Consider the following 15,491-nt stretch of genomic DNA (forward strand, 5'->3'; position numbering starts at 1 on the left):
AGGCAGCATCATATAGTAGGGTGATCCGGGTATCGTTGCAGGGGAAAGGATATTATCATCCGTCACATGTTGAAGGCTGAGCTGTAAGACCCCACGTCATGTCTTGGAGTTGGCGATTGCCTGCCCCGAGAAGGTCCTTGCTGCGTCGTCGTCGTAGCCCAACACCTCCCTCAATCTTCAACACAAGACTTACAACGCGACATCAACGTCTGCAACCTCTTCATACACACCCGCCTGGCGTAGATCACAGTCTCATTGCTTCTACCGGCATCTCGAGTACCTCCGCCACGCCCGACGTCGTCTGCCGTCTTTATACTCGGCGACAACATAGGAAACAGCACTACACACTAAAATGGTGGTCGACACCGCCTACTACGACGCGCTCGGCGTCAAGCCCGATGCCACTGAAATAGAGGTCAAGAAGGCGTACAGGAAGCAGGCTATCAAGCTGCATCCCGGTATGACGCCAGCATCACTACTTCCGTGAAGCAGCAGCAGGCAGCTAACGTCCACCAGACAAGAACCCCGATGATCCCTCCGCACACGAGAAGTTCCAGGTCGTTGGTCAGGCATACCAGACTCTGAGCGATCCTGAACTGCGCAAGAAGTACGACCAACTCGGTCCAGAGGGCGCAAAGCCCGACTCTGGTTTCGAAGACCCAGCAGAGTTCTTCAGTATGATCTTCGGCGGAGAGGCCTTCGCGGACTGGATCGGTGAGATCTCCATGATGAAGGACTTGACAAAGAGCATGGAGATCAGCATGCGAGAGGAAGAGGAGAACCCAACAGGAGCTGCCGAGGAAGTGGCAGCAAGCACAGAAGCTGCTGCTCAGAACGAATCTGCCACAGGTACCACACCTGCCACTGAGAACAACAAGCCCCAGCCTCCACCGCGGCCACATGTTGACAGCGCGGCAGAGCAAACAGCCACCGCCGGTGCGGCGCAGGAGATTCCTATCCGTGACTCCAAGCCAGTCAGCACTTCGCCCGCTCCTTCAGGCGCATCTACTCCACGACCACAAGGGGTTCCCACTCGTCTTGCCATCACCGATCGGACAGAAGAGGAGGCTGCCGCAACAGCTGCCGGTATGACTGAGGAAGAGAAGAAGCTACGTGAGAAGGAGAAGCGCAAGGGTGGCCTTAGCAAGGAGCAACGCGAAGAGCTCGCTGCATTCGAAATGGAACGTAAGAAGATTCGCGACGAGCGCATTGACACTCTCGCGAAGAAGCTCGTCGACCGACTTAGCGTCTGGACCGAGACCGACAAGAACAAGGACGTGACCGATGCCTTCCGGGAGAAGATGAGGCTAGAGGTCGAGAACCTCAAGATGGAGTCATTCGGTATCAACATCCTGCACGCCATCGGAGAGGTCTACATCTCCAAAGCGTCAACATTCATCAAGTCACAGAAGCCTGTCATTGGTGGAGTGAGTGGCTTCTTCAGCCGACTAAAGGACAAGGGTAACTTCGTCAAGGATACTTGGGGTACAGTCTCGAGCGCAATCAGTGCTCAGATGGAGATTGAGGCCATGGCCAAGGCAGAAGAAGAGGGCGGCGACACCTGGACCGACGAGAAGAGGGCCGAGTATGAGAAGCGAGTCACCGGCAAGATCTTGGCTGCTGCATGGCGAGGAAGCAAGTTCGAGATTGCTGGCGTGCTCAGAGACGTTTGCGATAAGGTTCTTTACGATAAGAACGTAAAGACCCAGAAGCGCGTCGAGCGTGCGCATGGCTTGCTGATCATTGGCGAGATGTTCGCAAAGGTGAGTCCAGGTTCAGGATATGGGTGTTGGATCGTTGCTAACAACGTACTTTTCAGGCCGAGCGCGACCCAGACGAAGAGGGCGGCGATTACATGGCATTCGAGCAGCTCATGGCCGAGGCCACCGCTAAGCGGGAGAAGAAGGACGACAAGAAGAAAGAGACGCACAAGAAGCACGGTTTCGGGCACAAGCACGAGGGAACGGAAGAGAAGGCGACCAGCTAGGCGCTGCCCAACACTTCCTTTTCCGACGATGCAAGTGTCCCTAGTGCGAATCAACGCCTGCCTCCATACAATGACTCTCGAGGTCCGAGAAATGCGGCATCCCCGAGCAGCAGAGGCCGAGCATCGAAGCCAGATCGTAGGACACCAACTGCTTTCACTTTCTGTGAACACCCTGCGTAGGGACAAGGACACTTGATCGCGGTCAACTTCGCGGAGTTATAATAGGACACCACCCGCGGCTACACCCATCTGACGGAACAGCGTATCATCACGCAGTACCTGAATGTCGCTGACAGGCATGGACAATCACGGTCTGGGTGAGACGAAACATCTGCCGCTGCACCATGGTCGGTGGACAGTATCGGCACGCTTATTCATCCATACCGAGAATCTGGTCGGCATCGGAAGGGTTTCGGCGTCGGCTGTCATCGAACACGACAAGATCTTCACTGACGCACTGACCATTGCACGAAGAATGCGAGCACGACGAGTACCAGGGGTTGATTTTACAGGGCATGGCAATGGCGTTGGCATGGCGTTCACGTTGGATTGTTTCGAAGCGCATCCTGGCTCAAGGCTGTATTCGTCCACCAGCGGCTCGATAGATGGGTGCTCTGAGCCTTGTGGCCTTGGTTGACTGCCAGTCAGTAGATGTTAGAATTCCCCCTGCACCATTGCACAGTATGTAGAGATACCCAGAACGTCGATTCTACTTCCCAGCCAAGGTCCCGAGCCTTGTAGACACTGAGCAAACGTCATCTCTACCAGCATGGACGTAACGATGGCGATGCCTTGCAAGGCATCTTATTGCGCTCTAGGTCTGCTCGTTGGCGAGAACGACAGCGCATCGGGCTTCTCAGCTCAGGGCGCGGGGACAACGATGTTTGCGCTCATTGACCTGATGGCTTTGGAGTTCTTGTGACGAGACTGAGAGATGAGTAGGGGCGACTCGGCGGGACAGAAGGCAGTGGCCGGCTTGCTGACAGGAGATCGCACCTGGAGCGCCAGTAGAGCGTACAGTGTGAGGCTATACTCCGCCCGTTCTATTGGGGCTGAGTGACGATGCGCTCAACAGCAGGGTGAAAGCCGTACTCGAACACCACGCGGCACTGCGAAACTGCAAACTGCCGCTGAGATGGAGAAGCAGCACGCGTGTCTCAGGCCACCTATGCCTTCTATGCTTCATATTGATCATTCGGGGTTATGGTATAGCTTTTGTTCCATATGATCAGAGTTTGGCTGATTCTGAAGGTAATACAACATGCTCCCTTATATCGTCAAAGGGCGATAGGGTGATCGGGCGACAAGCTGCACAAGAAGGTCAGCGTAGGTGCGCCACATGCTGTAGCTGTGCTTGACATCCCATGCTTAAAGGTGGGCTGACTGGCTGCGCCCGTTTTGCTGATTGACGTTATAATCGAGGCAGCATCATCTCCCACTACTCTGACCGTAGTCATTTCGGCCAAGTTCACAAGCACTAGGTCAAAAAACCACTATGGCGCGACATCAGAAACGGTGTCCTCGGAAGCAGCGACCATGTCGTTACGAGCTGATATCGGCCGCTCGAGACGGCCGCTCTCAGCACGCCGTCACGCAACGTGTGCAACGCTAGCCGGTATCGAAAGCACAAATTTCCAAATCAGCTTCGCAGACACTTCCCAACCTGTCTCGACTCGAATCTGGTCACCAGTATCAGTATAAGGAAATGAAGCCAAGCCAGATTCGTCTGATACGCCTGCTGCCCTCACGACAGCACACCGGACAATATACTGTGCTCAATGCTTCATAAGTCCAGGAGATCGTCGAAGAAGACGTATACTGCTCTGTCCTACTGTTGGGGCAGTCCTGAGAGTGTCAAGAAGATCGACCTCGACGGTTTCCGATTCGGCGTCACCTTGAGTTTGTGGCAAGCCCTAAGCACTTTTGCGGCGAGCAACCAGAGTCACACGGATCTCTTCTGGATCGATGCTCTGTGTATCAACCAGGACGACGTCTCCGAACGCAATCATCAGGTACAGAATATGGGTCAGATCTACTCATCGGCCTTGGTCGTATATGCCTGGCTTGGCCCGCGAACGGAAGCTACAGAACTAGTATGCTATGTCCTACAGCTGTTTGCTATCGAGAAGCGGCCCAGTTTTAGACAGAGTCAGTTCGACCTATCACGTAAACAACTTGGGACCGCAGGAGATCTCGAGACCATAGCGCATTCATTGATGTCACTGATGGCAACCGAGTACTTCTATCGTGTGTGGATCATACCAGAGACTGCCAGGGCCGAGCGACTGATGATTATTTGCGGCGAGGCGCGGTGGGACTTGTCGACTTTGTATGAATTCACGGCAGCGGCAGCAGCCTATTATGATGATAGGCTCACTGGTCATAGCTGGCATTTGCTCTACCAGATACTTTGTGATACACCAAGCGATATAAGGGCACACATGGCTCCAGACATGGTCAGAGAAGGACTGTATATCTGCCTTTGGAGCTTCCTCGAAGCGCGATGCCAAGACAAGCGTGACCATGTGTTTGCCATGGCAGGGCATCCGATCACGGAAGAGCTGGGTCCACTGCACCAGATCAAGGTTGACTATGCGCTCACGGATGACGAAGTCCTGATCACCGCAATGGAATGGATGAGTAAGCTGGTAAGCGACTGTCCTGAAGGCGTGGATCTCTACGTCAGTGAGGGACGCATGATCAACGCGATCCTGAATACTCTTACTGTCGTGCTTCTGGACTGATGGCCTCGGGTCGGTTTCAGGTCACGGCTCCGTCAGCACGAGAATTGGAATACCTCTGACATGGAAAATACGATCATCATCAGTAATGGACGCCGTGTAGACTGCACATACGCCGTGATGCGGTACCTGCTCAACCCGGAGCACGAAGGCTGGGATGTAATCGAAGGCTGGGCCGGAGCTGAGGACTGGATGTGCGATTCTTGGGAATAGACCTCTTTCGGCGAGGAGGTTGTTCACGTTCACGGCAGAAGTGCGATATTCCCACTGCAGCGATCTGCCGACCTCTCTGTAGAAGAGGGACGACCCGCTGGCATATTCGTTGACACTGTCTGAAACTGGCACTGAGGCATACCTGACACCGTCACTTCCTCAGATGCGCCGCCACAGCTCTTGCGGGACCTCACTAGGCGCAGTCAGCTTTCACGACCAACACGAAGTGATTCGAACCAAGATAATGAATCCCCTGGCACTGGGATTTCTTCTACTGCTCAACGCCTCCCGGTCCCTTCGAGAACATGTGTACGACATCAGCCCTATCCGCTCAGTGCTGGCACCTCTGTCACATTCATATCAACCGTCGCATGTTCCGGCCACTCCACATCTGGGCAGTAACGCCCCTTGAAAGTCACCTTATCAATACAAGGTTTCTGCTGCGGCACATGCAGCTTTGCAATGTTCCAAGTCTTGCCCCCATCCTCCGTGGACATTTCGCCACCAGTAGCATTGTACCCCCAAGGACCATGATGCTTGAAGCTTAGATCTGCGGTATCGAGGACGATGGAGATTGACGTCCAGGTGTGAGCTGGAACTGGGGCACAGTCGCCCATGGCGCATTCGATAGCGATGTCGAAGATGGCGCCGTGTTGGCCGTAACCTGGTTGCATTGATTAGTCTGGTATTCGGGCGAGGAGATTTGAGGGAGACGTGCTCGCCGTGAAGCTGGAGGCTAGCTGGTCATTGATATACAGCTTCTGGTCCCAATGTCCGGTAGCTCTGTTGAACAGGTCTGGAATATGCAGTCAGGCATAATGAGATACACTTAGCAGAATGTCTGCCTGGACACTTACAATGCGTCCTGACCTCGGCACCAGGCTTGACGTCCGGCATTGTCGCGCCAATGATAGCAGCATCATCAGGATCTTCTCCCTCAGTCTCAGCAATTCTCAGTATCCTCAGGTTCGGAGAGGGGCACATACCCAGCAAAGTATAAGCAAATCCACACCACCCATCCGTCCTGGTGCCGCAATACTCCGAGCTGTCTTGCCGTCAACACGAGTCCCTAGTCCATTGGTCTCAGCCATCGTGTCCATACCAACCCCCAATCGTCCTTCCACAGAAAGTATCGCTACCTCATCCATCAGCACGTGTCCCCTGATTCCGGTCTCTTCTCCGTTGCGCTCACGTCTTCGGCGCATTTGATGAAACGCCCTGGAGGAGATCTCCCGTCAAGTTCGGACCTGCCATCGTAATACCACTCCATATTGAGGCGTCGCCTTTGACGGAGTGAGGGACGGCGGGGAGGATTACTGTTGCGCTGGCTTCGGTGATCCAGTTCTTGTGGGATGTGAAGAGTGATACGATGTAGGAGTTAGCTTGGACGGGGACGACTGTGAGGAGGAATAGCACGAGGGGCGGGACGATGGTGGGGAATAGCATGGTGAGGTGAGAAGGCAAGGGTACTATGGCGTGTTGTTTCTGTGTCGATGGAAGGGAGAAGGTCTCATGTTCAGGTCAAATGCGATGGATGAAATGTACTCCGAGGACTTGCCATGTCTTGGAACTGCGTGAATCCAGCTGTTGGTATACCGCTTTCACCCAATGATAGCTTCGCGGGCAAGACGTATCGAGACGCAGCACGAGGCGTTAGATGAACGCCTGGGGTTGGATATGGGGTATCCCAGGGCCAGTGCTGGGATCCTCACCGTCAAGAAGAGCGTCGCGCTTCGTTGTAGCGAGGTTTGACCAGGAAGCCCGACGAGTAATATCGACAGTAATGAGCTGAAGGGCATTGTGATTTTTGAAGACTAAATTTACCTTGAGTCTTCGACAAGGACCTGTCATGTAGTATTGGTCTTGCCAAAGACATCCATCCTGCGAGACGATTTAGTATAGTGGCACTTCCAAATGGAAACCATTACTCGCTCTGGATCAAACACTGGTAGTCGAAGCAACAGAGTGATAGAGAACGTCTAGATGAACTTGAAAAAGAACCAAAATCTGGTCAGTAGCCGTCGGCTCATACTGCGCACTGGCGAGAACAACATCCCTGGGTAAGACCGTATGGCAACAGCCAGGCTGTGGCATATCGCGTTGCGAGATCTCATGTTCGTCTACCGAACCGACGAGCTTCAACAGAACGTCCATGCAGCCATTCAGCTGCGGCGCTGAAACTGAAATCTGTGCCCGATTCCGATTGAGCAGCAGATTGTGCTCAAGACCTTTTCGATGCCAAAAAGACCTATTGGCGTCATACCGTCTGTGAGCCGCCGACTCTGATCAGTAGCATAGATGAGTACCGGAGGCATACCCTCGCCGTCGATTGGTATAAGAACTCGACCATGACATCCGCAGAGGCAAAGGAAAAGCTGTCATTGGTGTGATATCGTAGCTGACTTGCCTGATATGGTTTAGTGTCGCGAAATCGTCGTCCGAAGTCCTTCCTGGCTGCAAGTTGGTATAAGAAGACGGCCATCGCCTTCGCAGGACTGAGGAGCAAAAAGAATAGCGACGCCGGCATGATTCGAACATGCGCCTCCGAAGAGAAATGATTTCTAGTCATTCGCATTAGACCACTCTGCCACGGCGCCAGTGCTGTGCGGGAATGCGAGTCAACGCTGAATATATGGCGTTGTGCGGTGGGTCCCGGCTTTAGCCGAGATGGCGGCGACGGCGACGTGCAGATTCTGCTCGTGTTCTGCATTTTCACACTCCTCTTTCCCGTTGACTGGTGAGCTCTACATTGGCGAGAGCCTCGAATTCGGTCTCTCATGAAGGCGAATCAACTAGAGGATCCCAACAAGATTGTGAACCGGGCTGGCCAAAATCTCGGTCCTTGTTCCATTTCACGATCAATAACCCTCCCGGGCGAAGTTATGGATGTGGCACATTGGAAGCTGAAGTGCTAGGTGCTGCAGGTGGGGAACCGCGACATCATGGAGGTTATGTCTGAGTGATGGTGACAATGAGTGCCGCGTACTGTGACATGTCGTTCCCAGGAATCTGCTGGAAGGACCCGTCCGCAGTATCGAACTTCCATTCGTCCTTTGCCAGCTGACAGCTGCAGCTTTGCTGCCATTGTCGTCCCGATCGAATGATCGTTTGGCGCGAGATCGCTCGATCCTGATGTTCCAGACCATTTCGCAATGCTTTTATCGAAGACGGCCAACGGTTTGGTTCCTTGCCGCATGCCACCATCGTCCGGCCGTAGTGAGGTTCAAGCAATACCGCGCGCACGGTAGTCCCTGGCCATGAGGCTGAAATGACTGCCGGCATACAGCAACCAACACCAGGAACAACCATAACCTCAACTTGCATTACAACCCGGACGTCCCGATAAATTGGTTGTTTCGATGCAGGTCCCTGAAGATGTCTGGTTGGGCATCCTCGTTATGAATCTTCGGTCCTTTGGACGTTTCAGCTAATGCGAACGGATATGCGAACTGTTGCTACCTTAATTGCCAGCTGCCGGCGAGGAAGGTGCTGAAACGTGGGTGAGGTGTCTGCGATCTTGCGTTCTGACTTGATGGCTGTGGTGATTGGAGTCAGCAGGCGGTGCAAATTGGGTTGCAATCTTGGTTGTAAGAGTACTGCAGCGAGAGGGAGCACGTCTTGCGTGCTGTAACTCTGGCATTGCACGAGTGCGGCCGCGCCAACAGTCTAAGTTTGCAAACAGACGTTCCCGCTCTCGAGGAATACCAGTATACTGCTGCCTCACGACCGAAGCATGGCAACCAGAATGGACCATCCAGTCATCACCGCTCGGATTCTACATCACCAAGTCCACGGACCACAGAGATTGGCCATCAAATCCGTCCAGGCAGTCCTGACATGCGGCTGATCACTCATCGTAGCGAGTGTCTTATTCGTCCTCGAATACTGCTTAAGAAAGGCCAAATTTATACCGGTACGACTCTCCCCAGCCTCATGACCAGAAAGTTCAAACAGGCTCAATCCGAGACGTGTCAACCAACAGCACCGGCAGGGACAAGGAGTGTTTCGTACATGAAAGCCAAGTGTCCGGAATAATGGCTGGTGCTGACGAGCCTCATCTCAGGATATTTTCGTTGTGCCTGACGACGTGGGCAATCTGGATAGTCAATGCCGCCGGTTAGAGTCTATGGGGGTCGGGTGTCGTTGCGAAGACTCCGCGGGAGGCGTATGCAGCTTGGGACGGCGCGAGAACGACAGACGCCTCTTTCCATCGTATTTTCATCAGAATAGCATCGCGTACGCAGCGACACATGTACGCAGTAGGTACGGTGTTGATGTTCGCGCCACGGGGCCTCCTTCTCAAAGAGACATTGGCAAGAACCCCTCCGACAGCGGCGCTTGCTTGCTCGCTCTCACGAAACGCTGAACTCGAGCTTGAGACCCGACCGCCATGTCAATCCTCAGCCACACCTCTCAAACAAACTTCAACACCACCAACGTACAATGCCGCAATGCGCCATTGCTGCAGGGACAAGCGACAGAAATATGCATCGGTTAGGTACATCAGACATGTACACATCGTGTTTCTGGAAACAGCGGTCTGGATCCGGCCACGTTGTCGTATCCTTATTGGCAGTTACAACTGCTTCGTTGTCGTTCTTGCTCTGGGGATGATGATGACGGCGGGCGAGTAATATTGATTGCTTGATCAGACCTGACTACATTGAAGTCTATGTGATGTGGCATCTGGACGAGGCGGGATCTTGGGACAGCAGTCGTTGGCACGGCATATTCGCCATTGACAGCTGCTGTGCCGTGCCAGCGAAGCAGTACCGCCATCTGGATACTGCTGCTGCATGGTAGGATCCCACATCCAATCTCGGTGCGGATGGAAAGGCGGTCAATGTCATTGCTTTGACAGATCTCGCCTCGCTGTTCACTGTTCGGTTCGGCGGCAGTCTGGCCAACGCATGAACCTGTACCTGGCTTGCTGCACACTTCATGCAAGACCAGCAGCAGTCCCGGTGGTCGGGAAAGCTGCTCGAGCATGAGGTGGACTTCAGTTGTCGAGACCATGCCAATCGCTCTTTGATATGTTTCAGGTTTGCCTATCAGTCAATCTTCACCTCGAGTGGTAAATGCGAGCGAGCTTGTCTTGCCTTGAAACATTGAAATGCGGATGACAGCTCACTGACTCACACTGACTCAGTGGCCAATAGAAGGTGAGACCTGCAGCACTCGCGGCACAGCAGAGCTGCAAGCTCGCCAACACAGATGATATGCAGGTTGCTTGAGCTCTGTTGCAGCTGTCTGAAAGACAGCATGCATAGCGAGCAACGATTGCCTCGCCATGTCGATGACGCTTGATTATCCGTCACGAGCAGGACGTATTGATCACGCGCAATGACATGGAACACAGTTCAAGTGGAGTTGACACGGGTCAAATGTCCATTTGACCATTCAATTAAATCAATCGCTATCAATATAGTTCAGATGAGGCGCGCATTCGCTGCAGCTGCCATGGGGTATAACATCCATCCTAGTCCCATTCCCGCATTAACCAAAACCATCCCACGCCTCCATACAATGCACGAGCATCGATCAGCATAGAGTACATTAGCCAACATAGCTAGTCCAAGCGGCCGTCACATGTATCGCATTCCCAGCGCAGTAGTAGTAATTCGCCGATAAGTCCAGAGTAAAGATACATTTGCCGTCCAGCAGCGCCGAAGTTGCGTAGGTAGAAGCGAGATGACGAGATGATGTATAGTGTGTGAGATAAGGTACAGCGGGTGTGGGCGGTTGCAGTCGGATTAAAAGTCGTCTCCGGAGGTGGAGTAAGTGTAGTGTATCGTAATTGTGGCGGAGAAGGAAGTGAATGCTTGTCGCTCCGTTGAAGGAAGAAGCGAGAAGTGGTCGTGAGCCAATCGAAGCTGCGAGTGATGGCACAGCCAGTTGTCGCAGCCGCGGAAGAACCGAGTAAGATGTCCGTAACGCCAGATCCAATGCGGGGAGCTCCTAGAGTGTCGTGCGTGAGCGTCGACGGTGACGATGATGCGTGTCGAAGCTGTCGAGCTCTGGTTTGGAATCAGTCGTCAGATGACTCCATAGCCGTGGCGCTTCCGAGGAAGTGAAACGGTAGCCTTCTTGTCGTTGCGTAGTTATCCGGCTGGGTGTTGGTCGAGCCGTCGAGAGCTGCCTTTGTGGCGACGCTCTCACTTTGTTGGAAGCGGTGGCAGAGGACGGGTAGGCGCAGGGCCGGGGCAAGGTGGGAATGTCGAGGCAGGCATTGTGGTGGTTGTGTGGTTGTTCTTGTTGGTTGCAGCGCGGTACAGGCGATGGACTCTTGCTATCGTTGGTTGTTGTATGGACGTTGTTGTTGGGTCGCGGTGTGGTCGTGTAGTCGTATAGTCCAAGCTATGTAGTGGGCGGTGATGATCAGAGCGAAGAGGCACGGCGAGACAGCGCGGCAGGAGTGCTTATATGTGCGGGAAAGGACACGGTAAAGTCGTACGCAAACCATGTCGACGGGTCATTTCCCATGATGCAGAACTAGGCAGCGCACACGCCGCTCATCCTTGAACGGCGGTGAGTCTGTGCCTAACGAACGCTGCCTGGTCAAAGGAGCAAGAAAGCAGCAATCGCTCTCTGGCCAAGAAAGCTAACTTTGCGAAGCTGCAGCTGGACCCAGTCAAAACTCAGCCCTGTCCCGTTCGCATCCTTTCCCTTCACGGAGCCCGACAGGCCTCCTGGTCCCCACGGTCCCGTTGTTTGCCCCGTTTCATCGAATGCCTCGTATACGCCCTGGTCGCCGATCCTATTACGACATGCGCAAATAGAATGATATTCAGGCAATCGATATTGTTATTTGCAGACTGCCCAACGCAGAACACTGAGCACCGTGGGCAGTCCGCACGCGCAGCCAAGCAAGCCTCACTTCTCGCATATGCGCCTTCGCCAATGCTGTCGGTTTGGCTAGTAGCTGTCTCTTGGGACGGTTCAAAGCCACATCAGAGGTCCTCGACGAGCTACATACCGCTGCGCGGGACGTTGCCTCATCGTCTTCCGCTCGCAGCCGTCGACAGCTCCAGAGTGGCTAGCAAAGCTTCCAGCTATCGAGGTGCCGTTCGACCAGCAGGGGTACGGGCACGACGGGGTGGTGTGTTGATCACGCCGCAAAGCTCCGGCATGGAAGCTGCGAAACGCCTTCCTGCTGTTTCAGCACGCCAGAAATTTTCTTTCTGCACCAGACCCGTGAACTATTACCCTGGTGGCAAATTGTGCGCGCTGTCTTGTGTTCGAAGCACCGGATTGTGAGTCGTGACACTCTCATTTCGCTTGCCGGGGTCTGAGAAGCGCGGGAGGAGAACGGGAGAGGCTACTCTCTTAAACGCACAAATGCGAACCTCGCTCGTCGACAGCTCCAAGCTATCGTGCTGCCATCGTGAAGAATCCCGCCGTCTGCCGTCATCGTCATCCCGTGAGCATGATTGAGTATTGCTAAGCATGTTACCTGCCTTGGAACACAGCTCTCCGCGGACAGCATCTCGGCATGATTACTGGAAACAGCCTGCGAGAAGATACATGTAGCAGGTATTGACGACCCGCACGATACTATCATACCAACGTCCGCATGATGCGAGGCGTGCGCGTCAGCAGCAGGCGACGCAGCACCGCTGCTTTGAGTTGCGGCAATTTGCAAACAGTAAAATGCTCCCACGTGGCCGCCTTGCTGGGAACCCAAGCTAGACGAGACTGCAGCCAGGACCATCTAAATGCAGACGCCGGTGCCGTTGTTTCGAGCAGGAAAGCCCATTGATTCCCCTTGTTCCTGCGTCACGCGCGTGAAGAAATATCGCTCCTGGACTTCGACTGGGGAGATGATGATTTTGCAGTCCTGCAGACGTCTAGCAGACACCGCCGTTTGGGTGCCCAACAGCCGGCAAAGGGCGATGTCGCGATGGTCGCCACGACTCCACACGCCGCGGGTACCTGAATGATCGCCAGGGGTGCAGCTGGCAGCAGTCTGGCGCTCGATCAAAAACTGCTGATCAGCTATCGGCTACGTTTTGGTTGTGTGGCTCGAGTATCGTCATCAATGTGCTTCAATCGATATTGAGACGTGTTTGAGTACCAATTTCTCGCTCCGTCTATCAAGCATTACTGATTCCTGCGCGGACGGAGCGTTCTACAAACGAACAATGCACTCATCTAACAGCTCCCAGCTACCTCAGCGAGCAATTGCGGGTTGACGTTGCACAACGTGCTATCGAACCTGGGCAGCACTATCGACTGTGGCTTGACGACGTCGGTCGGAGGGTCGGCTTCGTGAATCCTAGCGAACATCCTCATCTGAGGCTGGTTCGGCTCGGCTGCACATGCGAGATCCTGCCGAATCGTTACCAAGAGGTCGGGTCACTGCAAGGAACAATGATGCTGACGCCTGCTTTCCTGTTCCTGGCACCAGGCTGCGATGGCAAATCACCTTCCGTCCAGGAACGGTCATGCCGCTGTCAGACCACTATGGAGCTTCCCTATCGTGTCATACCAGCTGTTGCTTATTGCGAAGCTGCCCTGTACGGTGATTCCAATTCATCCGTCGGACCTCAGCTTGAGCTCACCATGTCGGGATCGGATGTGCTCAAAGAGAAGCGAGCTGATATTACGGAGACGAGCCACACCTTACTCTAGCGTGAACTTGTGGCGCCCGCGATATCTTCAATTGCCGTGCGGCGCAGTGAACCTTCGCACACCACTTCTGCCGGCCAAGGAGAAACCGCACCCATCCATCTCCACGACGCATTGCTTGAGCATGAGCGTGCTCGCCGACACTTGGTTGAGGTACCACCAATCACCATCAGACTCAGCAGCCTGCTGTACATCAGCAACCTTGGAAGTCAGTCGATAGCTTCGTTAGAGTTCGCCACATGGGTTGCCATAGCCGTGCAGCAGGGTGTTGGACCTCGAGACGAGCTCCCATGAGCGAGGTCTTGTCTTCTGGTTCCCTCTTACCCCCTGACGATCGACGACGCTCTGGACACAGCTGCCGGCAACAGGAACCGCATTGCTGCTGAACATGCTTGAGACTGTCCGGAGTCAATTGCAATTCTGCCAAAGACTATCCTGAGCTTTCCAATGGCTCTTCATCTTCGGACACCGACACCAGCCGGGGTCCACCTCATTATATGCATGTACCACGTAGATAGCAGGTCGCGATCGAGGTACAAGTACATCCACACAGCTATCTTACTGTACTGGCACAGCTTTTCTGACCTCTTTGCGACGAGTGGCATGATACTGCTCGACCCTCATGGACAGCTCCAGAGCTTGACCAACATCGAACGATCAAGGCGAAAAGATGCCTGCTTCACGCTACTACTCAGGGTCTGGTCGATTGCAACACTCGTAATCGAGGGCTTCTCGTCGCGAACTGTATTTTCTTCATGGCATGGCCTCCATGTGGCAAATGGGCGGATGATCAACGGCAAGGCGTCGTGAGTTTTGTGTCACGACATCAACATCAGTCCAACCACCTTCGCTGTGGTACCTGGTTATGAGGTGACAGCTCTGGCTCGCAGTCCTGAGCGCAACAAAGCACGCAATGACTAGGGTTTGCGCTCACATTGACAGCTCAGCTCTGGGCAAAGAAAAGGTTACTGCGAGTAGACCCATGGCTTAGCTGACGAGATGTGCAGGCACGATTTGCAATCAAGCAATGCCACATGACAGCAGCACTGTAAACCTGGTGCAGGATGAACCACAATGCGCACGCTTTCCAGGCCATCATCACCATTACTGGACCGTTAGCATGTTGAAGTGCAGCTGGCCGTTACCAGTACTACCATTCACCTCGACTCAGGCACGCATGCATCAACACTTCTCGCCGGGCATGCACAACGCAAAGATGACCAAAGTTGCATCGTATGACCGCGCATAGCATTCTCGGCATCGGCTGCATGAACGCTTCGCATACTTACCGATGCCGTATACTGCTGACACTGCAGCCCTCACGCTTCGGCAGAGTCGGCTCCTGCCAGGCAGTAGACGGTCCTGCCGCTGCACATCCTCACGTGAGATCACAGCAATGTGGTACGATGCTGCACAGCTATGTGGACGTTATGTTCCTTTCGGGTATGAACTAGCTCTTGTGGACACATAACGGACTGACACAATGGCTCGAGGGAACAGTCTCTCGACCGTTGATTTGCAGACGGCTGTGAGAGTAGCTCTGGGTCTTGTGCTGCTAGCCGTGTCGGTCCCCATGCACCCGCGAAGCGGGTGTTGGACAACCCAGTGATATTGGACACCTCAACGATATCAATGAGGTGTATTCAACTATCTATTGGCTATATCGTCCATACAGGCAAGCCATATTGGCATAATCTTCCGTCTCTCCACTGGATGAGCAGGTCTGTTGTATGTCCCCTTGATATAGCTCATAATCTTGCTTATTCGGTGTCTCAATTCACCTGTTCTTGCACGTGCTAGCTGGGCTTCAAGCTGCTTTACTGTGTTCTCTTCACGTTCTTGTATAGCAGCTCTTGCGTTGATAGCCTTCATGACACCTCCACGCTGAAGGTGTTGTCTCTTCTGAGTGTTGCGAGCATTGC

The 15,491-nt window shown here is 53.8% G+C and overlaps 3 protein-coding genes across 3 annotated transcripts; 2 read left to right on the forward strand and 1 right to left on the reverse strand.

The window, feature by feature from the left end:
• Positions 1-352: 352 nt before the first annotated feature.
• CLAFUR5_02008 (uncharacterized protein) lies at positions 353-1,987 on the forward strand (the record flags this gene model as incomplete). Its single annotated transcript, XM_047901156.1, has 3 exons — positions 353-458; positions 517-1,763; positions 1,820-1,987. 3 exons carry the CDS (start codon positions 353-355, stop codon positions 1,985-1,987), a joined length of 1,521 nt encoding a protein of 506 aa, XP_047756951.1.
• A 1,778-nt stretch (positions 1,988-3,765) lies between these two features.
• Positions 3,766-4,731, forward strand: CLAFUR5_02009 (uncharacterized protein; the record flags this gene model as incomplete). The annotated part of the gene is made up of 1 exon (XM_047901157.1): positions 3,766-4,731. One exon carries the CDS (start codon positions 3,766-3,768, stop codon positions 4,729-4,731), a length of 966 nt encoding a protein of 321 aa, XP_047756952.1.
• A 533-nt stretch (positions 4,732-5,264) lies between these two features.
• Positions 5,265-6,387, reverse strand: CLAFUR5_02010 (uncharacterized protein; the record flags this gene model as incomplete). The annotated part of the gene is made up of 5 exons (XM_047901158.1): positions 5,265-5,605; positions 5,799-5,873; positions 5,928-5,986; positions 6,044-6,076; positions 6,134-6,387. 5 exons carry the CDS (start codon positions 6,385-6,387, stop codon positions 5,265-5,267), a joined length of 762 nt encoding a protein of 253 aa, XP_047755755.1.
• Positions 6,388-15,491: the final 9,104 nt, after the last annotated feature.

The sequence above is a fragment of the Fulvia fulva genome, chromosome 1, assembly GCF_020509005.1.
Source record: "Fulvia fulva chromosome 1, complete sequence".
Taxonomy (NCBI): domain Eukaryota; kingdom Fungi; phylum Ascomycota; class Dothideomycetes; order Mycosphaerellales; family Mycosphaerellaceae; genus Fulvia; species Fulvia fulva.